Source organism: Chionomys nivalis, chromosome 4 (assembly GCF_950005125.1).
Source record: "Chionomys nivalis chromosome 4, mChiNiv1.1, whole genome shotgun sequence".
Lineage (NCBI taxonomy): Eukaryota > Metazoa > Chordata > Mammalia > Rodentia > Cricetidae > Chionomys > Chionomys nivalis.
In genome coordinates this window covers 35,707,351-35,731,110 of record NC_080089.1, presented here as the reverse complement: position 1 = coordinate 35,731,110, position 23,760 = coordinate 35,707,351, and the positions used below count along the sequence as shown (strand labels likewise).

At 47.3% G+C, this 23,760-nt stretch overlaps 1 protein-coding gene across 2 annotated transcripts in view; it reads left to right on the top strand.

Moving 5' to 3' along the window:
• Pknox2 (PBX/knotted 1 homeobox 2) overlaps positions 1–23,760 on the top strand; it is a 271,278-nt gene that overhangs the window by 232,866 nt on the left and 14,652 nt on the right. For both annotated transcript variants that reach the window (XM_057767848.1, XM_057767846.1), the window contains 4 exons: positions 4,233–4,421; positions 17,140–17,269; positions 17,720–17,817; positions 18,606–18,725. In XM_057767848.1, the coding sequence (XP_057623831.1) occupies positions 4,233–4,421; positions 17,140–17,269; positions 17,720–17,817; positions 18,606–18,725 (537 nt within the window). The remainder of the gene's footprint in view (positions 1–4,232; positions 4,422–17,139; positions 17,270–17,719; positions 17,818–18,605; positions 18,726–23,760) is intronic.

Sequence of the window (23,760 nt, the reverse complement as noted above, 5' to 3'; positions counted from 1 at the left end):
GCCGCGCACTGGACTGGCTATCCTAATAGACACAAGACAAGACCTTCCAGGCTGAAGCCAAGCAGAAAACGCAGATGAGAACATGTCTTTCTCAAGTTCCCTTCGGTCCAAACTACTTATCCGAGCATCATCACTGTCCCCTTTAACTTGGTGTGCTCCTTGTGCGTCAATCTCAGCCTCGTGGAGTTGGCCTCTGTAGGGTGAGACCTTGTAACAGAGCCCTGTGTCCAGCTTCAGTCTGTGACCCTTCGTTTCAATTTGGTAGAAACCTGAATTAGTTGAGCTCAGAGCTCAGTCCTTGCTCATCATAGTCAAAGTTCTCAGGGAGACAGTTTCTTCTTTGTGTTTCTAAACCTGACCTGGCAATCAAGCTCAAGCTTGTGGCAAGTGCTGCTTTACCAACTATTGACCAACCTCAGCCCCCTTGTTTCATGTTTGTATTGTCTGAGCTGGTCCCCAGGCATCGTAACGCTATCAAAAACTAGGAGGTTGGCATTAGAATCACCCACACGTTATCCATGTCAACATAAGCAGATAAGGAAAGGCAGTAACCCCATCTACATGTTTTTTTATTTTTATATAATTATAAATTTGCAGGCGATTGTAAGCGTTAGTATGAGAGGTCCTGATTCCCTTCTTGCTTAATCAGAGCACAGCCACCAACCATATTCAGATTTTTGTCAATTTTACACACACTCATCTGCAGGTTCTATGTGAATTTGTCATGTCTAGATTCATGTACACATATTATAGTCAAGGTACAGAATGATTCACTCTATCCCACCAATGACTAGTTTGTTTTGTCTTCCAGTTTTGTCATTTCAAGGATGTTGTGCAAATGTCACTGTGCTATTAGCATATATCCCTTTACGACTGGTTTTTCTCTCATAGCATAATTCCCCATGATACATCCAAGTTGTTGAGTGTATTAATCGTTAATTCCTATTTATTGCCAAGTTGTAGTCTGTGACATGGATGTACCATCCCATCCATTTATCTGTAGTCTGTGACATGGATGTACCATCCATTCATCTGTTTCTAGTTTGAGGCCATTTGATATATTGATATAAAGCTGTCCATTGTGTGTGTGTGTGTGTGTGAGAGAGAGAGAGAGAGAGAGAGAGAGAGAGAGAGAGAGAAAATGTACATTTTTATTTCTTTGGAATAAATGCCCCCAAGCTGTTGGGTCATATAATAAGTACACGCTTAGTTTGGATATTTTGTTTTGCTTTGTTTTGTTTGTTCATTTTTGGTTTTGTTTTTGATACAGGTTCTCACTATGTAGCCCTGGATAATCTAAAATTCACTAGATAACCCGGGCTGGCCTTGAACTGCCTGCCTCTGCCTCTCAACTGGGATTAAAGACATTCATAACACGGAGCAAACATGCTTAATTTTTGTGAGGAATTATCCCACTGTTTGCAGTGACTACGTGGCCTCACATTCCCACCATCAATGCACAAGTGAGCCACAGTCCAGTTCTTCGCATGCCTTCGGTTTCTAGCTGTAACTATGCATATGTGTGCAGAGATACTTCGCTAAGGTTGCAATTGCCATTTCCCTAATGGCTAATGACATTGAACATCTTTCCGTGTGCTTATTTGCCATCTGTATATCCTCTTCAGCAGAACATCTGATCATGCCTTTTGCCCTTGTTCTAATTGGGTTGCTTGTTATTTTGCCATTTAGTTTTAAGAGTTCTTTACATATTCGAGGTGCAAGCCCTTTGTCGGATATGCGGTCTGTAAATATTCTCTCCTAGTCCATAGTCTTTTCATCTTCTTCACGGGGTTTTGTTGTTGTTGATAATGATTTTTTTGTTTTGTTTTTGTTTGTTTTTACAGGGTTTCTCAATGTAGCCCTGGCTATTACAGAACTCCCTATGTAAGTCAGGTTGGTCTTGAACTCACAGAGATCTTCCTGCCTTTGTCTCCAAAGTCCTAGGATTAAAGGTTTATACTACCATGCCTGGCAGGTTCTTTCTAAGAACAAACATTTTTAATTTTAGCAAGCACGTACTCTTCCATTTCTAGATGATGGTTTTGGTATCAAGTCTAAAACTTCTTTGCCAAACCCTACATACTAAGACTTTCTATTTTCTTTCTTTTTTGTTTTGTTTTTCATGACAGGGTTTCTCTGTGTAGCCCTGGCTGTCCTGGAACTTGTTCTGTAGAACAGATTGGCCTTGAACTCAGTGATCTACTTGCCTTTGTCTCTGAGGGGTGAGATTAAAGGTATGGGCCACAGCACCTGACTCTATTTTCTTTTTTCTAAAAATGTTTGGTTTTTGTGTTTTTTGGGAGTGGGAGGTCTTATATTTAGGCCCATGCTCCATTTGAATTAATCTCTGTATTAGATGTGGAGTTTAAGGTTCAGGTTTTTTTTTTTTTTTTTTTATCTGCTCGTTTATGGATGTCTGGTTATCCTAACACCGTTTGAACAAGCCCCTGTTGGGAAGCAATTCGCGTTTATTTGTCAAGATCCATAGCAATGTATGTAGATTTTTCTCCTGTCACTCTTAGGAATTCACACTGAGGAAATAATGCAGAAATGGAAGACAAAGCTACGTACTTAGAAAATAATCTCTGGGGTTTGTGTGTGTGTGTGTGTGTGTGTAGATCAAACCAAAGGCCTAATGAATGCTTTGGCAAGTAAGTGTTCTACAATGGAGTTAGAGCTACTTTGCCCTCTAGCCGCATTGTGTAACTTTTTTCTAAATAAAACTGAAAATTTGAATGTACTATAAGTACCCAGCAACAGAGACTTAGTTAAATAAAGCACACATATGGACTCATATGTAACAATTGAAAATAATTCTCATCCATTCAATATTTATTCTATGTAAATAAGATAACGCTGTGAGCCAATTAGATGCCATCCCTGCCTTCTCTCCGCTCACAGTCCAAAAGAGAGATAGAGAAAACAATTCTGGAACTTAGAAAAGCATAGTTGATGAGCTAAGGGAACACCAGAAAGCAAAATTGTATGTGTTAAGTTTATTGGAGATTGGTTAAAATATATACATGTCAGCCAGCAAGCTGACCCACCTGCTGTCAAACCTGACAACCTCAAGCTCGATCTTGGGGACACACATAATGGAAGAAGAGACCTGACTCCCACCGTTATCTTCTGACATCCACATGAGCACCATAGCAGATATGCACACACATAAATAAATAAAGTTTAAAATAAATGAGGGGAAAACAGAATCTTTTCTTTTAGGGTAATTGGATAAAGACTATTACCCTAAAATAAAATAAAGACTTTTTTTTTGTCCTGTGTTTTCCATACCTTCCATGTATTTTCCTCTTATGACGATCAAAGCAACAAGCTGAGTTTGGTGGTACATGCCTGTAATCCTCGTGCTTGGGAGGTAGATGCAGGAGGGTTATGAGTTCAAGGTCATCCTTAGCTGTATAATGAGTTAGAGACTAGCCTGGGCTACATGAAGCCCTGTCTAAAAAACTGATGAAATAAAATAAATGAAACAAACCCTAACAGAAACAATAATGACAACAAAGAAAAAAACTTCAAATACAAGGTAGCTTCTAGCCATAATAGGATCAGGGATGTCCATTTGAAGAGGCCTTTGTGCACTAACCAGAAGGGTACGGAAAGCAGACAGTTGGTACCCAGCGCCCAGCTAAGTCATGCTGAATTATTCAGTCCGTCAGCAGATGTCATCAGAGTAAGACAGCCCATATTACATGAAGCTCATGGAATATAACTTAAGAATAGACAATGTCTGACCTCTGGGGCATTTCCAAAAAACTCTGATCACTGTCTTTCTTGGTTTTGCTTAATACTTCAAGCTGTATAAAGCTGCCATGTTCCTCTCCCGTGATATCTCAGTATGTGAAGTTGTTGGAGAGGGTGTAACATTCCCATTTAGTAGACACTAAGGGGGGGGGGGCGCAGAGAGAGTTTCAGCAAGTTGTCCAAGGTTACATAGACAATCTATGGCAAACCTGGAGCTTGAACCTGGACTTCTATTGCTAAGGTCAATGCTGTTCTCAGAAGACCACAACTGCCTCCAGAACAGTTGTGATAGCAGTGGGCTAAAAGCGAGCAATAGTCACAACAGCTCATCTGGAGAGTTTAAACCATGTGGGTGGGAAACAGGAGTCCCAGCAATGACAGGCACCAATCCTCTGCCAAGGTTGGGACTGGGGGCTTGAGGGACGGGGATGTGACGCAGACACCTGGCTTACAGCTCCTCCTCCTCTCCCCAGATGGTGAAGGCAATCCAGGTCCTGAGGATCCACCTGCTAGAGTTGGAGAAAGTCAATGAACTCTGCAAAGACTTTTGCAACCGTTATATCACCTGCCTCAAAACCAAGATGCACAGCGATAACCTGCTCAGGAATGACCTCGGGGGCCCCTACTCCCCCAACCAGCCCTCCATAAACCTTCACTCACAGGTAACACACAGGGATGGGCCTTAGCTCCTTGGCCAGGCATGCAGAAAGGTCTGAAGGACTCCAGCGACCTGGGCAAAGCAATTTGAATTATCAGACCCTTTTACAGGGAGGCCCTTTTTCTCCCTCCATCTGACAGCACTGGCCCTTATTTTGTACTTGATTGTGACAGGGTCTTGGAATGTAGCCTAAGCTGATCTCAAACTCTCGATCTTGCTACCTTAACCGCCATACCTAACCAGGATAGGTTTTTTGCTTTTTTTTTAAAAAACAAAAATTATTTTTTAACATAGACTCCTACCTGCCAGGATCTGAGCATGCCCTAAATGACCATATCTAAAAAAAAGAACAGTCTCCAAAGAAATTCCTGACTCCCTACTCCAGGATTTACCAAGAAGTGGGCAGGCCCTAGTCCGTAAAGGAGAAATGATAGTTGCCTAACTGATACCTGGGGATGGTAGAAAGAGCTCCTGGCAAACATTCTCCTCTGGAGGGCATAAAGTGGCTCTTGGCACTCCTGGAAGAAAGTATCAGGGAAACTGCTCCTTCCCCCAAATTCTGCGCACCTAGTAGATAAGAAATTCCACAGGACTGCTTCTTGCTCATCCTCTGTTTACTCTCCCTGGTACCTCTGCCCCCCTAAGGTGCAAGGCCTCAGTAAAAGACACCTTAGCCAACCCCTTCTAAGATTCCCCCTGCTACCTTCCTCTGAGGAGATGGTGCCTGTTCTACACAATAGGGAAGAGTGAACATTTCTCTCTAGGACAGAATGTGTTCCCCAGGTCTACAAACTCAAAAAGCTGCCTGACTCTTCCCGTATACTCTTGCTGACATCTACCTAGACTGTAGGCTCACAACGTCGTTTCCTCTCACCGAGTTCCTGAAGTCCAGAAAGCACACACACAGACACAGGTGCCTCTGGGAGGCTCACGGTGGCCCTCTTCCTCAGACAGGGACTGGGATGCAGGTTAACGTTCTAAGGGTGAGTAGTGGAAGCTACTGTGAAAGTCACCTAAGGAGCTATGCCATTTTCATTTTAGGTATTAGGACTCAGGTTTACAGGGGCGAGGGGAGGGACACACTTTGTACATTGTGACCCCCCCACTTTCACAAGTACACTCAGTATTGCATCACTTTTACCCCACTGCGATCTCTCTGGGACTTGATACTAAAAACGACAAAGGACGTGGGGAAAGAAGTTTATTTCCTCCTTGTATTGCTTAAAATCACCAAATCACTTTATTACAGATCTAAAAACAGCAGCCTTGGCTTCTGCTTGCTAATATTCTCTTGAAATAGACTCATTCCTTCAGAGTCTTATTGTACTTTCCCTTATGATCGAAATTAGCAAGAAACTTGCATAAAAGAGGACAATAATTGCTCAACGAGCATCTCGTTTGTAATTTATTAGTTTCTATTATTGTGGGTTACCATGGCGACGCTGCGCAGCCCCGGTGACGGGAGAGATGTAAGATAGGAGCTGAGGAGGCTGCGAGGCCTCACCAAATGGAGATGCACATTTTTATCAGTAATTTTCATGAAAATAATAAGTGAAGAGTTAATGAGATGGAAAGCCATCCTGTGGCTATTGTGAATTTTTTTTAAGTGTTGATCTAATTAGAATGCATCGGTCAGGAAAAGTAATGAGGATTTAGTGCCTCGCAGAGATGTGAGGATCATATCAGAAAATTAGCACAAGTCTTTGGAAATAATCAGGTCCTTGGAGAGGCCCTGGATTTCTCCTCCTGGGTCCTCCGACTCTACCTTGAGCGCTGGAGTTGGGGGGTGTACCAAGGTAGCGGGATGGAGAGGCCAGGAAGGAGGGGGTGGAGGCTCAGCAGCCACAGTGGCCCCTCAGGGTTGGAGGTCTGTCTGAGGTTGACAAGCTAGCCTGGAGGAAGCAGGCATTTTACAGCAAAGTGGAGTCTGTCAGGAAGGAACATGGGTTCTGGATGATCCAGGTGTTAGAACCACTAACTGCAAAAGCCAGATCTCTGGGCGCGTTGCCCAGGTTCGGTGTCTCTGAGCTTGAGTGAGACTGGCCATGGTATAGCCTTTCCAGAAAGGCCTCTGATCCCAGAGAAAGAAAAACTCAGGCAGCTGAGTGAAACAAAGACACCCAAAGACAGAGAGGGAAAGAACGTAGCTCTTCCCAGTTGGTGTAGCTCAAATTAGTCCCCGCACTTCCTCTGATTGCCCTGCCTCCTTCCCACCTGTCTTCCTTGGCCATCCCTCCATCCTGCTCCACACCTGTGCTCCGCTTACATTGCTGCTGGATTTCTCATCCTGAAGCCTGTGTGGTCTACAGAGCCCGATTGCCACCAGGGTTTTCTCATCTGCCTGTCCGACATTCAAGACCTCATAGGTCTAGCCTCAGTTTTCATGTCTGAGCCACATTGCTCTAGGTACCACAGCCATTTTTTTTCATGCCTACCTGATGAGGGGACATCTTCCATCTTAAATCCCTCTTGTCTTCAAGGCTGAACCAGCCTTTTCCCAGAGGCTGTGGCCAGGTTGCTCTCCTATGGAGATCTCACCCACCCTCTTCTATGACAACCCTTTCCTTCTCGCACCTGAGAGCCTATCATTAATGCTGCAAATGCCACATGTGATGTTAGATGAGAAGCTGCATCTCTCACTTCCTCTCCTAGAAAGCACATGTCGTTCGCCTTGACACAGCATTTTATATATCTGAAATCACCAGATCACTTTATTACAGATCTAAAAACAGCTACCCGTGCTTTCTGCTTGCTAATATCCTCTTGAAATAGATTTGTTCCCTCAATATTGTTGCCTTAGGATGCCAGCTGTGGCCATGATGTCTTCTGTGTGTTCAGGGGCCAATAGGCATTGGTTGAAAGAAGTAATGTAGTGGGGTGCGCAAAGGGAGGAGGAAGAGGGGAAAAAAACTAAGAAAAGGGGGAGGAAGGACAAACAAAGGTTAGCATCATTCAGGAGGGAGGCAGGGAGAGGCCAAAGTTTTCAGGAAGAAGAAGTGAAGGAAATGAGACGAGAGACACTGACAGAGGCAAAGACAGGAAACATGAGGCCAAGGCCGAAAGACAACAGGAAGAGGAATGGTGGCCATAGCAAGATGAAGAGCATGAACAGAATAAAGAAATGAATTGCGGGAAAGCAGGAATTCGGAAGAGGGCCAGGCGGTGGTGGCGCACGCCTTTAATCCCAGCACTCGGGGAGGCAGAGGCAGCGGATCTCTGTGAGTTCAAGGCCAGGCTGGTCTACAAAAGCTAGTTCCAGGACAAGCTTCAGAGCTACAGAGAAACCCTGTCTTGAAAAACCAAAAAAGAAAAAAGAAAAAAAAAGCACTTGGGAGAGGGGAGAAGAGGTAGGAAGCAAGCATAACCCTGAGGTGCTGGGCTTAAACAGCCTACTAAGGAACACCCTCTTAGCTTAGGGACTCCCCAGCAGCCTATGGAGGATGCTGATTCCCATCTCTCCCTCATAAGGGTGGGCTTCTCTCTGACACGCAGCAAGCTCTGCTTTTCAAAAGTTGTCAAGGGGCTAAAGGCGGTGTGCTCCAGTCTGCCAAGGCTTGGGACTGCTGCTGCATGCTGAGCTTCCTGAGGATGTGAACCTGTGACTTTTCAGGCCAGGTGGAGGTAGGGGGAGATGGTCCAGCTTGGAGGAATTAGATGAACTTGAGCTTGCACACTGTCTGGGCACAAGGGGTAAAGGTGAATAGGGTTTGCTGTGCGTCGTCATCCAATCAGGCTCTGCCACTGTCTCCCAGGATGGGTGGGGTCTTGCAAGAGCTCATTTAAGAAACAGACCCATGTCTTCCTGAGGACAAGGACCAGAGTCGATGTAAGAGGCAGAGTGTGTGTGTGTGTGTGTTGTGTGTGAATATGCTCATTCGTCATGCTCCAGCCTTAATCCCCTCCAGCCTGAAATAGCTGCCCCAAGTGCCAGCCTGACCTGAGGAGGGGTGTTGCCCCTCCGGAACACGATCCTCCAGCTCAACATCCCAGCTGCCTGCCAGCTTTGTCGCAAACTGCTGACTCATGGTTTTCCCTGAGAGCTGATCACAATGCCTTGTGTGGCAAAGTTGGAGACATTTTTGTGTTTCAATCGACAGTCCCATTCCCAGATGGCATGTTGTGCTTTTCACTCACCCTGTGGGATCTGGCTTATTCCAAGCTTAGTCTTTCTTTTCTATTTGTTCCTTTTCTCTGAGTGAGTGAGACAAAGGTGGGGATGGGGAAATACTGATTCCACCACACAGAGGTGGGAAACAGTTTCAAGGGTTTCAACTAGCTCGGTACACTTAGCTGTTTCCCCCTCCCCAGAAAGCTATGCTGTCCTACTCCAAAGTAACATCCCAGGCATCCTGCAGGGGCAGCTTCCCCACTACCACACTGTAGACTCAGCTCTGGGTTCTCCTGTCCTTAGAGGATACTAACTAAACCATCCTACCAGAGAGAACCAACTCTCGCCTCACTAAGGGCTAATTTAATCTGAAGGTCATCCGTCTCTGTCTTTGGAGAAGTAGAGTCAGCTCAAGTATAGGCAGGTTCTCATGCAGTTTCCAGTTGTTTGCGGATGCTTACTGTGTGCACTGCATTAGGTCCTGTGAGAGCCTGGGAGACTCTGTGTGCACTGCATTAGGTCCTGTGAGAACCCGGGTGACTCTGTGTGCACTGCATTAGGTCCTGTGAGAGCCTGGGAGACTCTGTGTGCACTGCATTAGGTCCTGTGAGAGCCCGGGTGACTCTGTGTGCACTGCATTAGGTCCTGTGAGAACCCGGGTGACTCTGTGTGCACTGCATTAGGTCCTGTGAGAGCCCAGGAGACTACGTGTGCACTGCATTAGATCCTGTGAGAGCCCGGGTGACTATTTCAGGAGTGTTCCTAATTCCAGGGGGCATGAACTAGGAGTCTAGAATGAATTCTGTCAGATGTAGAATGCTCAGGGCCTGGAGTGCTGGGAAAGATAGGAAAGGAACAGCTGAAGAGCAGGGAAGGGGCCGAATGAAGGGGTCCTAGACTGAGCACACCACATATGTGGCTTCAGATCATTCATTTCCCCGCCACCTCCCAGGAGAGCCGACCCTGAGACCCAGCCAGCACAAGACTCATGGCTAGGTCCAGTTCTGCCCTGAAATGGGATGAACACATCTCAGGATGGAGAATTTTGCCCAGCGTGGTGGGAAAAGCTGCAGATTCAACGGTCAGGCTTCTTGGATGGGGGTGGGGCAGCCTTTCAGGCAGGCTTGGGAGAGTTTGTAGCCTACTGGCATCTCTAAAGGTAAGTGTTCCTAGGATGGAAAGAAGTCTGAGGAGCCGCCAGCTTATTAGAATCCCTGGAGAGAAGGGGAAAGAGAGTCATTCATTCACGTATCGTATGTTCATTCAAGCACTCGTGGAACCCGCTGAGTCCTGAGGACATAAAAATGGATATGACAGTCTCTGACCTTGAAATGGAAATGATGGACTATCATGAAACTGAATTTATGAGAGGGATATTTAAAATGTTTATTCTTTAACTTTTTAAAAAAATTTTATGTGTATGAGTGTTTTGCCTACATGTGTGTCTGTGTATCATGTGTATACAGTACTCACAGAAGCCAGAAGAGGTTGTTAGAGATCCTGGAACTGGAGCCATAGGCAGTTGAACCCCAGTTCTCTGAAAGAGCACTGGTGCTCTTAACCTCTAAGTCATTTTCCAGGCCTGAGTGTGATATATTTCAATGTTGACTACTGTAGCCAACTGCTAAATATTTTAAAGAAAATAGGCATATAAGCAATAGGGTCAGAGCTAGAGACACATTGCAAGGCAAATTAATTGAGCTTTTATGGCTACAGCATAAACTGATGAGAAAGGAGCCCCTGCAGCATTGACTGAGCTCTCCCTGTCTCAAACATAAAAAGTACTAGGTACCATATGTATAATATTTTACTTATCCCCACAAGACTTCAGATGGGCATTATTTGGACATTATTCTCTCTCTCTCTCTCTCTGGCTTTTCGAGTCAGGATTTCTCTGTGTAACAGTTTGGCTGTCCTAGAACTTGCTCTGTAGACCATGCTGGCCTGGAACTCACAGAGATCCTCCTGCCTCTGCCTTTTGAGTGCTGGGGTTAAAGGTGTGCACCACTACTGCGTGACTCAATATTTTCTTCTTTTTGCATCCAAGGGAAAAGAAAAAAAGAGAAGGACACTGGCTGAGCACCACACACTAAGTAATGGTCGTGTGTGTGATTACTACTGAGCCTATGTTTGTCTTATAATTTGGTGACATCTTGCTACACACATGGGAGCTCAGGGATGCAGAGACTAGAAGTGATGTAATGGGTTACTTCGGAGCATGAATTTGGATTTGGTAATTGACTGGAAGAGGAGAGAAGAGGAGGAAGTGAGCACAGCCCTGAGGTGCTGGGCTTAGCAGCCTACAAAGGAACCAGCTCTTAGCTCTGACCTTCCTGGGCAGCCTATGGAGGATGCCGATGGCCCATTTCTCCCTCATAAGAGTGGGCCTCTCTCTGACATACAGCAAGCTCTGCTTTTCCAAAGCTGTCAGGGGCTGAAGGTGGTGTGCTCCAGTCACCTCTGCCAAAGCCCTGGGACTTGTTTCGCATGCTGAGCATCCTGAGGATGTGACCTGTGACTTTTCAGGCCAGGTGGGGACAGAGGAAGGTGGTTCACCTCAGGGGGATCACCTTAGACAGAAAACCAACATCCCAGACTGAGGAGGTAAGAAGAGAGTTTATGCTGCTTGAGTCTTCTAGAGCCTTAGAGCTGTGGCCTCTATTCTCCGCAGGGTGAGTGAAACCCGAGAGCTCTGCTCCTTCCGGGAAGGAACGTTCCTTAAGAGCAGCAGCTGCAACTTGTCCCTGCAGGCCTGGGCTGCCTTTTCCCGGAGGCCAAAGCCCCCAGCTGGGGTGGAACAGGACAGGATTAGGTGCTTCGTTTATATGTGCTTAGCTTCCTTGCCTTTGCAAACCTAGCTGTTCTTAGGCTAAGATGGAACAGAGGGACTTTGCCAGAAAGGGTGTCTGGGGACAGAGGCAACCTCCTCACACACCTAGACCCATACAGCCCAGTTGGGCCACAGATCTAACAAGCACCTAGCACACACTCAGCACTGTGCTGGGCAGTGTCGAAGTGAGAGCCAGCCTCCTTTCCCTCAGAAACATCCCCACGCTAAAGCAACAAGACATTGAGCAAGAGAGAACTTTTCCGTGCTCCCTGTGTAAGGTGTTAGGAAACCATGAGGACTCAGGGGCTCTGTCCATGGCCATGTCTAACAAGGTGGGACAAGCTCTCTGGTGGAAGTGGGACACTGAAATACACCCCATCCTCCTCTCACGGCAGGTCCATAAGCCTTGGACCTAGCCTTCTGGGAGGGGTTGGTAAACTGGTCTGAGGCTGTGGATCCACAGAGACCCCTAGTGGCCAGGGCAAGGATGGCAGATTGCTGGGCCCTAATCCTTCCGCTGAAATCCTAAAGACCATCACTGGTTTTTCCTTAATCCTCAATTGCAAGGGATTTTGCAAGGTCATCCAGTGTATCTCCCTATTTCAGGGGCATCCTAGTAAGATATAAATTCCAAATCAAGAGAAATGTCTCCACCATTTCTATCCTTCATACTTTTATTTTTTAGCCCATTGTGTTTTGTTTTGGTTTGGCTTGGTTTTTTCCCCAGAAATTTCTTCTATGGGTAGAAAATAACTTTCTGGGCATCTTGGATCCTTTCCTTATTGAGAGCGAAGAGACAAGGCTCAGGAGAGCTCAACTCTCCCCTGGTGCAGTCAAACCTCGTATCCAGGTTTGTAGCCACAGTCAGTTTTTGTGTGTTCCATGACCCTTCATACACTCCCCAGGGCCCTTCTTGTAAAGTCCCTCCTCTGAAGAAGTCACCTTTTTGCTCCACAAATGAGATTCGGGAATGACCACTGACGTCTGTAAGAATGAGCAATGACCACAGGGGTGACGCTGCGGTGGCAGCAAGTTCTCCGCTTTTGTAAACTTGCTGCTCCCACTTGCTCAGCCACTTCCGAGGGACTCATTGCCTCTGCCTCTCAAATAAACAGTGCATGGGGGCGGGAGGGAGAATGGGGAGCTTCTAATAATACTACCTGTGGAGTCCAGGCTTCCAGTGGCTCCCCAGAGAGACACAGCAGAGTTCCTGGAATGGACAGGCAGCTCTTAAGGCCTGGTACCCAGGCAGTTCGAACAGAGATACAAGACTGGATGCGGGAGAGGCCGCTAACACTGCAGCCGGAGTGCTTCTCAGCTCACCGTGGGTGTCTCTCTGTGATTCCACGCAGCAGCATCCACCTGGGGACACAGGCAGATAAGCCTCCGAGGAAGCTGTTGAGGAGATGACAATACCGTGTATTTAGTCAATAGATTCTCCCCCAGGGCTTCTGCTGCTGCCGCCACGTGGCTTTTTCAGAAAAGACTGAGACTGTCCCTAGAGAGTCAGAGCTGCCTTGTCACCATTGCACAGAGTTAGAGAATAGTGTGCAGCCTGGAATCCCAGCAAGTGGAGTCTGAGACCGGGGGGGGGGGGGGGGCGCTATGCTTAGGCTTCTGAGGTTTAGCACCAAAGTCCAGGGATACATTGGACGAGGCCAACAGAGGCACATGGCAAAGTTTGTGCTATCCTGTCTGGGTGTGCGGTCTCAGCTGAACTCCTCCTATGTAAAGAACACCAAGACTCTAGGACTCTGAGGGCAGGATTTAACCCCTGCTCTCCCATTCAGGTGGCCTCAGCTATATGAAGTGGATCTAACTCCTCTATGTGTGAGCCTCCATCCTACATTCAAGGGGACTTACAGCTATTTGAGTCAGGGAAGCCCCTTCCATTCTCTGGACATTAATCCTTTCAAGGAAAATGGGACAATCTCTCTCCTGTTAGCCCTGTAAGGTGATGGTGAGATTAGCATGAAGCCAAGTGGTAACAAACACCCTTTGGTTTTCATGTGTATGGTTAACTGGTACTCTTCAGATCCATCTGATGCTGGAGGCCACCTGAGCAGAGTTTTGAAATAGGCAGATTGCTGAGGGCCTGATTCGGTGGCCCTGAGAACTCATGTCTTTAAAAACAGCTCGGTGTGGGTTGGAGGGGTGGCTCAGTGGTTAAGAGCACGTACTGCTCTTGCAGAGGACCTGAGTTCAGTTCTTAGCACCCTCATCAAGTGACTCACAACTCCCGTAACTCCAGCCGCAGGGGAGCCAATGGCCTCTCCTGGATTCTGAGGGCACCTACATTCACATGAGCACATACCTGCACACCCACACATTATTCAAAATAATATATATATACATATGCATGTACATATACATATATACACATATATTATTGTGTGTATGTATCTGTGTGTGAAGCAGCTCCTGTTTGCAGATGTAGGGGATGGACACCAACTTCAGGGAGTCAGGACTTTGCTTTTTCTTTCTTGCCCCAGCTAAGATGTGGCCACCCCTGGCCCTGCCTACACGTTCTACCCTGAAGTTTTTCCATTCCACCTCTTTGCTGGTATACCTTGGCTCCCTCTCAGTACCTCACAGCCAAACAACAAGAGTAGGGTGGAGAAGAGTAGGGGAGAAAATGATCCGAGTCAGAACAAAAGTTACCTTTAGTTCCCCAAACCAAGTAAGTGTGCATGGAGGCTCTCCAAGCCACAGGAAGAAAAGCAGCCAGAGTCTGAGTAAGCAAGCAAGGGTGTCCAGGTAGGGCTCACCCTCTGTCTTTGGCTAGAAAACAGTGTGTGTTAGTTGAATCCCAGAAGGCACGTCTTATATTTATGTTATGTTTCCTTGTGTTTTCCTAACCTTGCTGGATACTTTGGGGTTGTGAAGAGAGTCTAGGACAAGTCTTTATATTTAAAACCCTCATGTAGCTCTACCAGAAGAGGAGTGCCACACGTGGCTTATTCCAAATGAAGATTGTTGAGTATTTCCTTCCCGTGGCTTTAGGTATACTGACATCGGGGCTCCCCCATTCTGTGAAATCTACCTTTTAGTTCGTTCCTGCTTCAACCATCTTTAGTACCGGTTCCATTCAGTGGGAAGGGTTGAATGGGAAATTGTCACCAGGAGATCTCAAGCCTCAAGACTGAACCAACTCTGTAAGGAAATAAGGGGTATCCAAGAGGGGCGTGATGTGGTTCCCAAGATGACCGTCTTCTCCATGTGCTTCTGGACTTGGGTTGTTTTTATCTTCCATGGGTAAGATTTAAGAAGCCCCTTGAAACCCAAAGTAGTTATTCAATATTTGTGAATGGGGTGAGGGTAAGGAGGACTGAGTTCTAGTCCCGCGGCTAGCAATCAGTTGTGTGACCTAAGTAAGCCACCAGGCCCTCTGAAGAACTTTATTTTCTTGTGCCACTCAGAAAGTTGGTATGGGCAATGACTTTGTGTGGCTTCTAGACTTCTGTGTGCTAAGCTCAGTTTAAACTCTAACTGTGTGACTAGACAGATCAAGAGCTGACTCTCACTAGTGGGAAGCTCTCACCCAGCTCTCTGGAGGGGAAGCCAAGGCAAGAACTGCCCTCTCCCTTGGCCAAGGTCACCAAAGCCAAGAACTAAGAATAGAATAGAATCCTCTTGCCTTACCCTCGTAGAGAAGCAGCCCCAGAGGCCCTATGGGGCAGTGGGTGGGATGGAGGACTGGGCCCCAGACCCTGGTCCTGCTTCTCGGGAAATGCTACTCCTCCAACTCTGGGCTGGGATGGTCCTGGAGGGTAAAGGGGTAATTTGAGAGGAGACACAGAGGGAGCTATCTTCACCAGGCAGAATCAAGTCAAACTCAAATCACTGCCGACTCCCACATCCCTCCCTCGTGACTTACAGGATGCCACAGTGGAAGGCACAGTGTTGTGACTGTGCTCTGTGCCTGTGACATCTTCCTTTTGTTTGCAACCACCAGTAGGCAGTCATTGGCTAGAGCTTCCTTCTAATCATGGGTGCTTCCTCAATCCAGATTCCAACTGCTCCTGAAAGCCAATGGATCAAACTTCTTAAAGTCCTAAAATAAAAGTTAAGAAGCTCACCCCGTGTTTACTCCATTTTCTTGACTACTTACCTGTCTCCAATTCTTTGGGTTTTGTTTTTGGTGTTGTTGTTGTTTTGGTTTTTTGTTTTTTTATTTTCGAGACAGGGTTTCTCAGTAGCTTTTGGTTCCTGTCCCGGAACTAGCTCTTGTAGACCAGGCTGGCCTCGAACTCACAGAGATCCGCCTGCCTCTGCCTCCCGAATGCTGGGATTAAAGGCGTGCGCCACCACCGCCCGGCTTCCAATTCTTTGTTAATCATGCCTTCTGATCCCAGCTTTGAGCTTTGGAATGTAGGCCTTGCTGGCCATTGGGTCTATTAACTAGTTCAAGCCCTGTATTCTGGTGAGGATCTGAGGGTGGAAAGAGCTCAGAGAGCCAGGCTCAGCTCCCAAGCTCCCCTCCTCTGTACCTTATTGCCCTCTTTCTCTCCCTCTCCAAACCTAAACACATCCATCTCTCACACATTCCCTTCCTCTTTCACACCTCCTTCAGTCACCCAGTCACCATGTCCAGGTACCCAGAAAGCAGGGGTCGGGGGCACTGCTTCATCCGGGAGGCCTGCAGCGAAGCCTTCTTCCTCTGGTATCAGGAGACCTTCCACATCAAGTCCAAAGACTTCCTTACTGACCGCTAGAAGGCAATGATGAGGGGAACAAGACACAAGAAAAACTTACTTCTTAGCTGCCTTGGCTACTGCAAAAGCAAATTGGTTAACAATCTGGGCCAAGGAGATTCTGTTCCCAGTATAATTCTGTGTTGAAATTCAGGGAAGACAGAAGAGTTGATAACGTGTGCTGGCGTGGAGGCTTACATGCGATGCCATTAGAAGACAGGGTATATAGTGGCACAAGTTTGTTTGTTTACTATTCTTAAACAAACATCTTAGTATCATAATATAGGCACTAAGGATGTCCAAAAGCAAATCACTGGAGAGATGGGGGTGTGGCTTAGGTGGTAGATCACTTGCCCAGCATGTGCGTGAAAGTCAGCACTTCAAAGGGTGAATGAACAGACAAACACATCAGTGGAGGCTGTTTTGTGTTGGAGGTAGGTGAAGAACAGAGGTGCTGGAAGAGGGGAGGGCCAGGACGAACATCTGGGCAACTGAGCCTGCAGATGAGTAAGTGCTGAGCAGGTGAATGGAGGCTGGGATATATTATTATATATTATTTTATTTGCATTGGTCTTTTGCCTGTATGTATGTCTGTGTGAGGGTGTCAGATCTTGGAGTTACAGATAGTTATGAACTTCCATGTGGGTGCTGGAGATTGAACCCGGGCCCTCTGGAAAAGCAGTCAGTGCTCTTAATAACTTGAGTCATCTCTCCAGCCACAAATGGAGGGTTTCTGCAAGTCAGAATCTCCTGGAGAGTTTTTAAAATGTCAAGCCTGGAACACACCCCGACCCATTAAAGAAGGGACTCTGAGCTTGGAACCCATAGCTCATAACTGCATATTCCAAAATGTAGGTGCAGTGAGGTTCAAAGATTAGGGGATCATTCTGGCCCCAGGTTGCCACTGGAAGGAAATGTAAGTGTAGGGCTATTATGAGTCTTTGGTTTATTTATTTTAAGACGTCCTGAGACCTGTCTTCTGGTTTGTGTCTGGAAGTAACAGGAGTTGTGGGGTGGGGGTGGGGGCAGGGGCTGTAGCTTCTAAGCTCTTAGGGACATTGTCACCAAACCACCCCTCCCTTACTGCCAGGACCTCCTGCAGAATTCCCCCAATTCCATGTCTGGAGTCTCCAATAACCCCCAGGGGATTGTGGTCCCAGCCTCAGCACTCCAGCAGGGCAACATCGCCATGACAACCGTCAACTCACAAGTCGTGTCAGGTTGGTACAGGGTTCTGGGAATTGTGGGAAGCATCCTGGGAGAGGAAAGAGTGCCCCTGGGGAATTATGGGAGTAGGGAGTGTCCTCTGGTGAGGGAGGGACTTCCACTCAGTTTCCTGACCGAAATGTTCTCCACGCCGTGACCACCAAGACTTGATTATGATGGGCTGGAACAAATTTAAGTCAAAATGTCATGATTCGCCCCCAGCGCCCACATTCAAGACCGAGTAAGGTTCCCTTCCCCTAAATGCTTCCCACCAAAGGCTCTGCTTTTCCCTCTGGACACCATCTCTCACCTCACCCACTCCTCTCTGACAAAGGGAACAGTCATCCATCCTGCCACTGTCCCTAAGAGTCTTCACCTGTGAGTGCCAAGCAACTGGGGACCCTGCTGGCCTTCTCTTTTCCCACCTTCATGGCAGGGGACCCCAAAACTGGTTGTCTCCTCAGGTGGAGCCTTATATCAACCGGTTACCATGGTAACCTCCCAAGGTCAGGTGGTCACCCAAGCAATCCCCCAGGGAGCCATCCAGATCCAGAATACGCAGGTGAGTGTGTGTGGGTGTGTGCACTTGCGCATGAGCAGTGGGAAGGCTAGCTGTGATTGTTTACTGTGTGCTGGGCACTGTGGCAAGTGACTCACTTAATCCTCACCTCTAAGAGGCTGCTTCCTGGATAGGAGGCTGGATCTAGACAAGGTTTTATCAGCTCCAGGGCTTTTGCTGCCTTCACAGAGTTAGATCAAAGTACTCTGTATTTCTTGGGTTTGGTCTTCAGCTCCCACGACTCTGTACCTCAGTGATACAGAGTTCAGATCTATAGAAAGATCTAGTCAGATGCCTGTGATCTGACATTAACTCTATGATCTTGTGTCGTCTCCTAACCTCTCTGGAGACTCAGTTCTTATCAATAAAAAAGGATTAATACCAACTGCAGCCAGCCCAGCCCACCTACATGACCATGATGAGGATTAGCTGCGGTGAGGGACAGGAAAGTGCTTTGCAAACTGTAAAGAATCACAGAAATGTTAATTACTATTGGATGGTTTGTAGCAAATTCTCATCCTCAGTACTTTGTGCATGATCCTTTTCTGCTGTTTCCTCTCCCATCCCCCTTTCCCCTGCTCCTACACCCCTGCTCCCCTCACGCCAAGCCTCATCTCCATTCTCTGAGGGGGTGGTATGGGGTGAGATGAAAGGTGACCTCCCCAGGGCCCCAAGAATAACTTGGGAGAAGGGGGTTGGCAGTGAGAGTGTGCCATTACTATGGCGACAGGTCCCTAGCCACTGGCCTCACAGGCTGCTGATGCTGATTTTTTTCTTCACGTGCCCTGAAGGTTAACCTTGACCTCACCTCCCTCCTGGACAATGAGGATAAGAAGTCCAAGAACAAACGAGGAGTCTTGCCCAAGCATGCCACCAATATAATGCGTTCTTGGCTCTTCCAGCATCTCATGGTGAGTGTGTGTGTGTGTGTGCATGAGTGTACATCTGTGTGTGTGTGTGTGCGCGCGCATGCGCGCTGGGGGCATGCAATCACAGCAGGGAGTGATTGATAGCTCATTGCACAGGTAACACATTGTGCATGCAGAGACTACGGTCTCAGAAAAAGGCTTTGCTAGATCATCAGGTACAGAGAAGATTGGAGAAGGCTTAAATGGGACCTAGAGTCCAAGGACTTTTGATACTTGTTGCTGCTATTGGCTAAGAAGGGGGAGGGTGAAAATGAGGTGAGAGTGGTCACTGGATTTCCCAAATCAGAATTTAGAACTTCAGGGCTAAATGGAAGAAGTCGAGGCAACTCTATCAAAGTGAGTACACTCAGTAGCTGTCCTCTGCAGAGCATGGCTGAGCGCTGAGCCATACAGGCAGAGTCATCAAGAGCAGCATGGCTGGGCTGGAGAGATGGCTCAGCAGTTGAGAGCACTGGCTGTTCTTCCAGAGGTCCTGAATTCAGTTCCCAACAACTACATGGCAGCTCACAACCATCTGTACTGAGATCTGGCGCCCTCTTCTGCCCTGCAGGCATATATGCAGACAGAACACTATACATAATGAAATAAATAAAGAGAGAGAGAGAGAAAGCACAGCATGGTCAGCTGTGCACACAGAGACAAACTTGTCACTGCCCAGCTCCATCAGAGACACTAAGAAGTGCCTGGTGACCAGACACAATAGAGGGAGGACAGGCTTAAAGACAGGTACACTGGGGGGGGTATGGACTGTTTCTCCCAGTTGCTGGGTGATAATTCCGGTGGCATTTATTCCTCAGAGTGGTGAAAGCTGGAAGAGAGGACAAACATACAGAACTATGTTCAGCCCTTAGCAAACTAGGCATGGTAGTGGTACCCATCCTGGTACTTGGTAGGCTGAGGCAGAAAAAGCGTGAGTTCAAGGCTGGCCCAGGGCTGTATAGCAAGACCCTGCCTAAAAACAACAAAAAGAAATTCTTCCCTTTTGATCCTTCTCTTGCAATAGCAAAGAACAAAGTTATATACGTTTGTTATGGTTGGTTTCATTTTTGAGACAGGGTCTTGCTATGAGGCCCAGACTGGCCTCAAACTCATCTCCTCCTGCTTGTCTCCCAAAGACTGAGCTTGGGACAAGGTTTTTAAGGCTGAGTCCCAATATCGTGAAATCTGGAGGTGAGTAGCTGATGTGTCTGTCATTTTGATCTGAAGTACCTGCTGATTTTTGCCATCCTCTGACGCTGACAGTAAACCTCCTCTAGTGCTTGCTGTAGATGGGTATATCTGGCTATATACATAGTCTCTCTAGCCGTGCCAAGTCTCCCAAGAAGACTTGGTCATCTGTGAACCTTAAATCCTTGATTCACAATGTGTGGACCTTTGGGGGACCTACTAGATCTTTTAAAAGTTATTCCATGATTAACTGTTTGTTTGTTCTACAAAGTTTTGTCTACTTTTTAAAAGTGTGTGTGTGTGCGCGCGCACGCGCATGCACTGGGCGGTGGTGGCGCATGCCTTTGTGGGAGGCAGACATAGGTGGATCTTTATGAGTTCGAGGCCAGCCTGGTCAGGACAGGCACCAAAGCTACAGAGAAACCCTGTCTCTAAAACCCAAAAACAAACAACAAAAAAGTGTGTATGTGTGTGCGTGTGTGTATGCGAGAGAGAGAGACAGACAGACAGAAAACAGAGAGAAATGTATTGGTTGCATGGGGCTGGGGTGCACTTCCTAGTGCATGCATACAGCGACCAGAGGAAAATGTCGATTGCCTTCCTCTATCACAATCTACCTTAATTTCTGAGACAGTCTCTCACAGGGCAGGAGCTCTCTGTTTTCCCTAGACTGGCTGGCTAGGAAAATCCCCAGAGTCCCCGTATTTCCAACCCCACAGTGTTGGGGTTATAAACTAGGTGTGGTGGTACACACCTGCAATTTTGGTGCTCAAGGGGCAGTGTGAATTCAAAGCCAGCCTGGTCTACACCCTGCTTTTCCGTGGGTGCCAGGGATCCAGATTCATTCGGGTCCTCATACATTTCACCCACGGATCTGTCTCCCCAGCCCCTCTTCTTTATTCTTAGTGTACCAAGCCACATGGTGGATTGCAAGAAGGACGAGGGTCAAGATTTCTTCCAAACAGCTGAGCTCTGAATTACATGTGATGTTGTCATTGTTCCTCTGAGAAAGAACCCCGGGACCACAGTTCTGGGGATATCTCACTGTGGCTTCACATACTGGGCGATACCAGCTGCCCAGTGTTAGGAAAGAGGAGATGTGAAGGACCCAAATATATCTAGGTACTGTACATGTCCTGTCTCCAGCTCTGTTAGCAGTAGCATATGGGTCGGTTAATTTGAAAGGCTAGCTTAAAAAGAAACCGCCACCCTAAAGACATACTTTATGTTAATTTAGAAGATATACATGTATTCCTTTGCTAATCTTCCAGTAGAGAGCCAACATCCTTTTCTGACTAAACTTCATCATTTTACTTGCATAAACCTTTCCTATGATAAAAACATCTTCAAATCCCGACTTCACATCAAGTGAAGTAAGAACATGGACTTTGGGCCTTGAATCTGGTTACAGGATCTCTCTAGATCTTCATTCCAGTCTCTCGTATGTGTCCCACCCAAGCTGAGGTACTCAGCATTTTAAAGCAAATCTGCGTCTCAAGTTTTCTAAAGCTGTCTACCTAGTTTTCGCAGCAGTAATGACCCTTTCTTTCTGCACTGCATTTCATTCGTTACATCACGGAAGCTACAGTGACGTGTGTAGCTGGCACGCACCTGTCGGGACACACGTGTGGCGGACTTCCTAAACGGTATATTGGCTGGCGAAGCTGCCACAGAGCGTTCTGCTCACCTCCAGCCTGGGTCTGAGGCCAGCGGATGGTTTGCAGGAGATAGGCGGAGCATTCCATAACCTTGGCTGCGTGGTGATTCTGAGCACTTCTATAAACGCTAGCTTTTCCTGTTGCCATTCCATCAGGCAAACGTCGTATTTTCCTCTTGTTATTGTCCTCTTGTTGTGTGCGCTCTCCTGTGCTGTGGGCAGCTACAGAGATGACAGAAAGCACCTGGGGTGGGAGGTTAACCCCCAGAGCCTTCTTAGCGGCAAGGCTGGAATGAGATGGGGACACTGTCGTCCTTAGCTGCTGGATTTCAGTCCCTAAAGAATGTGGTGACATTCTCTTGCTATTTCATTTTGGCCCAAAGAGGCTAGACTCCAGCTGGAAGCAATAGGTCCACAGCACACAGGTCAGGCAGGAAGCCCTGAAAGAGGGTTCTTCCTACGGAGGAGGAGAAGTCACCATTCCTCTACCTCAGCTGTAACGCTACCCCTGCTCCTTCCAATACCTGACACCCTGACCTGCCAGCAGTTCTATCCATCTCCATGCCTGAACTTGATGACTCTATGTGCCAGGAGGTCTTGGAGAAGAGCCCAAGTCCCAGCAGGACCCACCACTCCCTAGAGCAGCCAGCCCAGGCTCAGGGCTATAGCATATATGTCTCATTTAGCACACACAAGCACCCCAGGAGGCAGGTCCTACTGTCCTGTGTGGCCAGTGACAGAGCTAAGAACCAGAGAAGACTCACATTCCACAAAATCACACAGACAAGAAGCTCAAGAGAAACTGAGCCCTAACAGTGGGACCTAAGGTCTCACTCAGCTCTACTGCCTTCACGTTGACCTCAGGGAGCGGATATACAACGCTCACACCAGTGTCTAGGCAAAGCAAAGCCGAGTCCCTATCCTCTCAGCCAGAGACCTGTCGGGGGAGAGTGTGGGGTTTTATGCACCCACGCTTGGGTTTCAGACATCGCAGTGAGGCTCCTTCATACATGCCCTTCCCCGTCCACCCCGTTTGTTTTCTCAGGCTGGTGTGACTTGGCGGCCAGGGCCAGCTGTGCACCACTCACAACCACCTCCTTCCAGTCACACAGAGCTCAGGGCCCTGCTCCAGGTCCTCTTATAATCCCTGCTGTGGTAAAAATAAATAAATAAATAAATAAATAAATAAATAAATAAATAAATAAATAAAATAAATCAGAGGACAAAAGAGGAACCAGGGGTTTCCTCTGTATAACTTTTGGAATATTAGCATCACACACCACAAAATTTACCCTTCAAAATATATAATTCCAGAGTACGTGTGTAGCTCATTGGTAGCGTGCCTGTCTAGCAAGGCAGATCCCCGGCATGGAATACAGGACTATAGCAGGAGTCACGGCACATGCACGGAAGCCCAGCAACCGGAAAGCGGAGGCGGGAAGATCAGAAGTTTTAGGGCAAAGCAAGTTTAAATGACACAAGTTCAAAACCATCCTGGGCGACAGATAATCTGTCTCCAGAATAAAAGCGATGTCATAGGTTTCAGTATAGCTACACTCTTGCACGATCATGATACCTACCTAATTCCAGAAATTTTTCGTACTCCGAAAGAAATCCCACAGCCATTAGCCAACACCCCCAGCCTCTCAGGACCTGGGCTCCACTGCGTTATCTCTGTGGATCATCTCTTCCAGAAATCTTACTCAAGTAAATCATAAGATGGTCTTTGTGACGGAGTTCTTTTAATTAGTATCGTGAGGCTGGAGGCGTAGCTAAGTTAGTGTCATGTTGTCCAGGTCCATCCTTGCAGTAAGCACTGTCGTTCTGTCTTGGGCTGATGGCACTCCACCGTGTGTCTAGATCACACTGAGTTTATTTATATTCCTTTATCAGCTGAGGGACACTTGGGCTGTTTCCATGTTGGACGCTGAGGAAACCTGAATGTCTGTGGATACAGAAGGATTTATGACACTCCGTTCCCCGGCTATCTAACCAGCATCCCTAGTGTCTTGCATGCGAGGCTCAGGGGCTGGGGGAAACTGGCTACACCTCCAGGTGGTGCTCATGCCCTGTGCAGGGCTCCTGGCCAAAGTGGACAGTAGAGGTGAAAGTCAGTCAGTTGCCTGGGCATCTTGGTGGCTCTGTCAACCACCCCACTGATGTTCTTTGTATCCCAGCCACCTCCCTGTACAG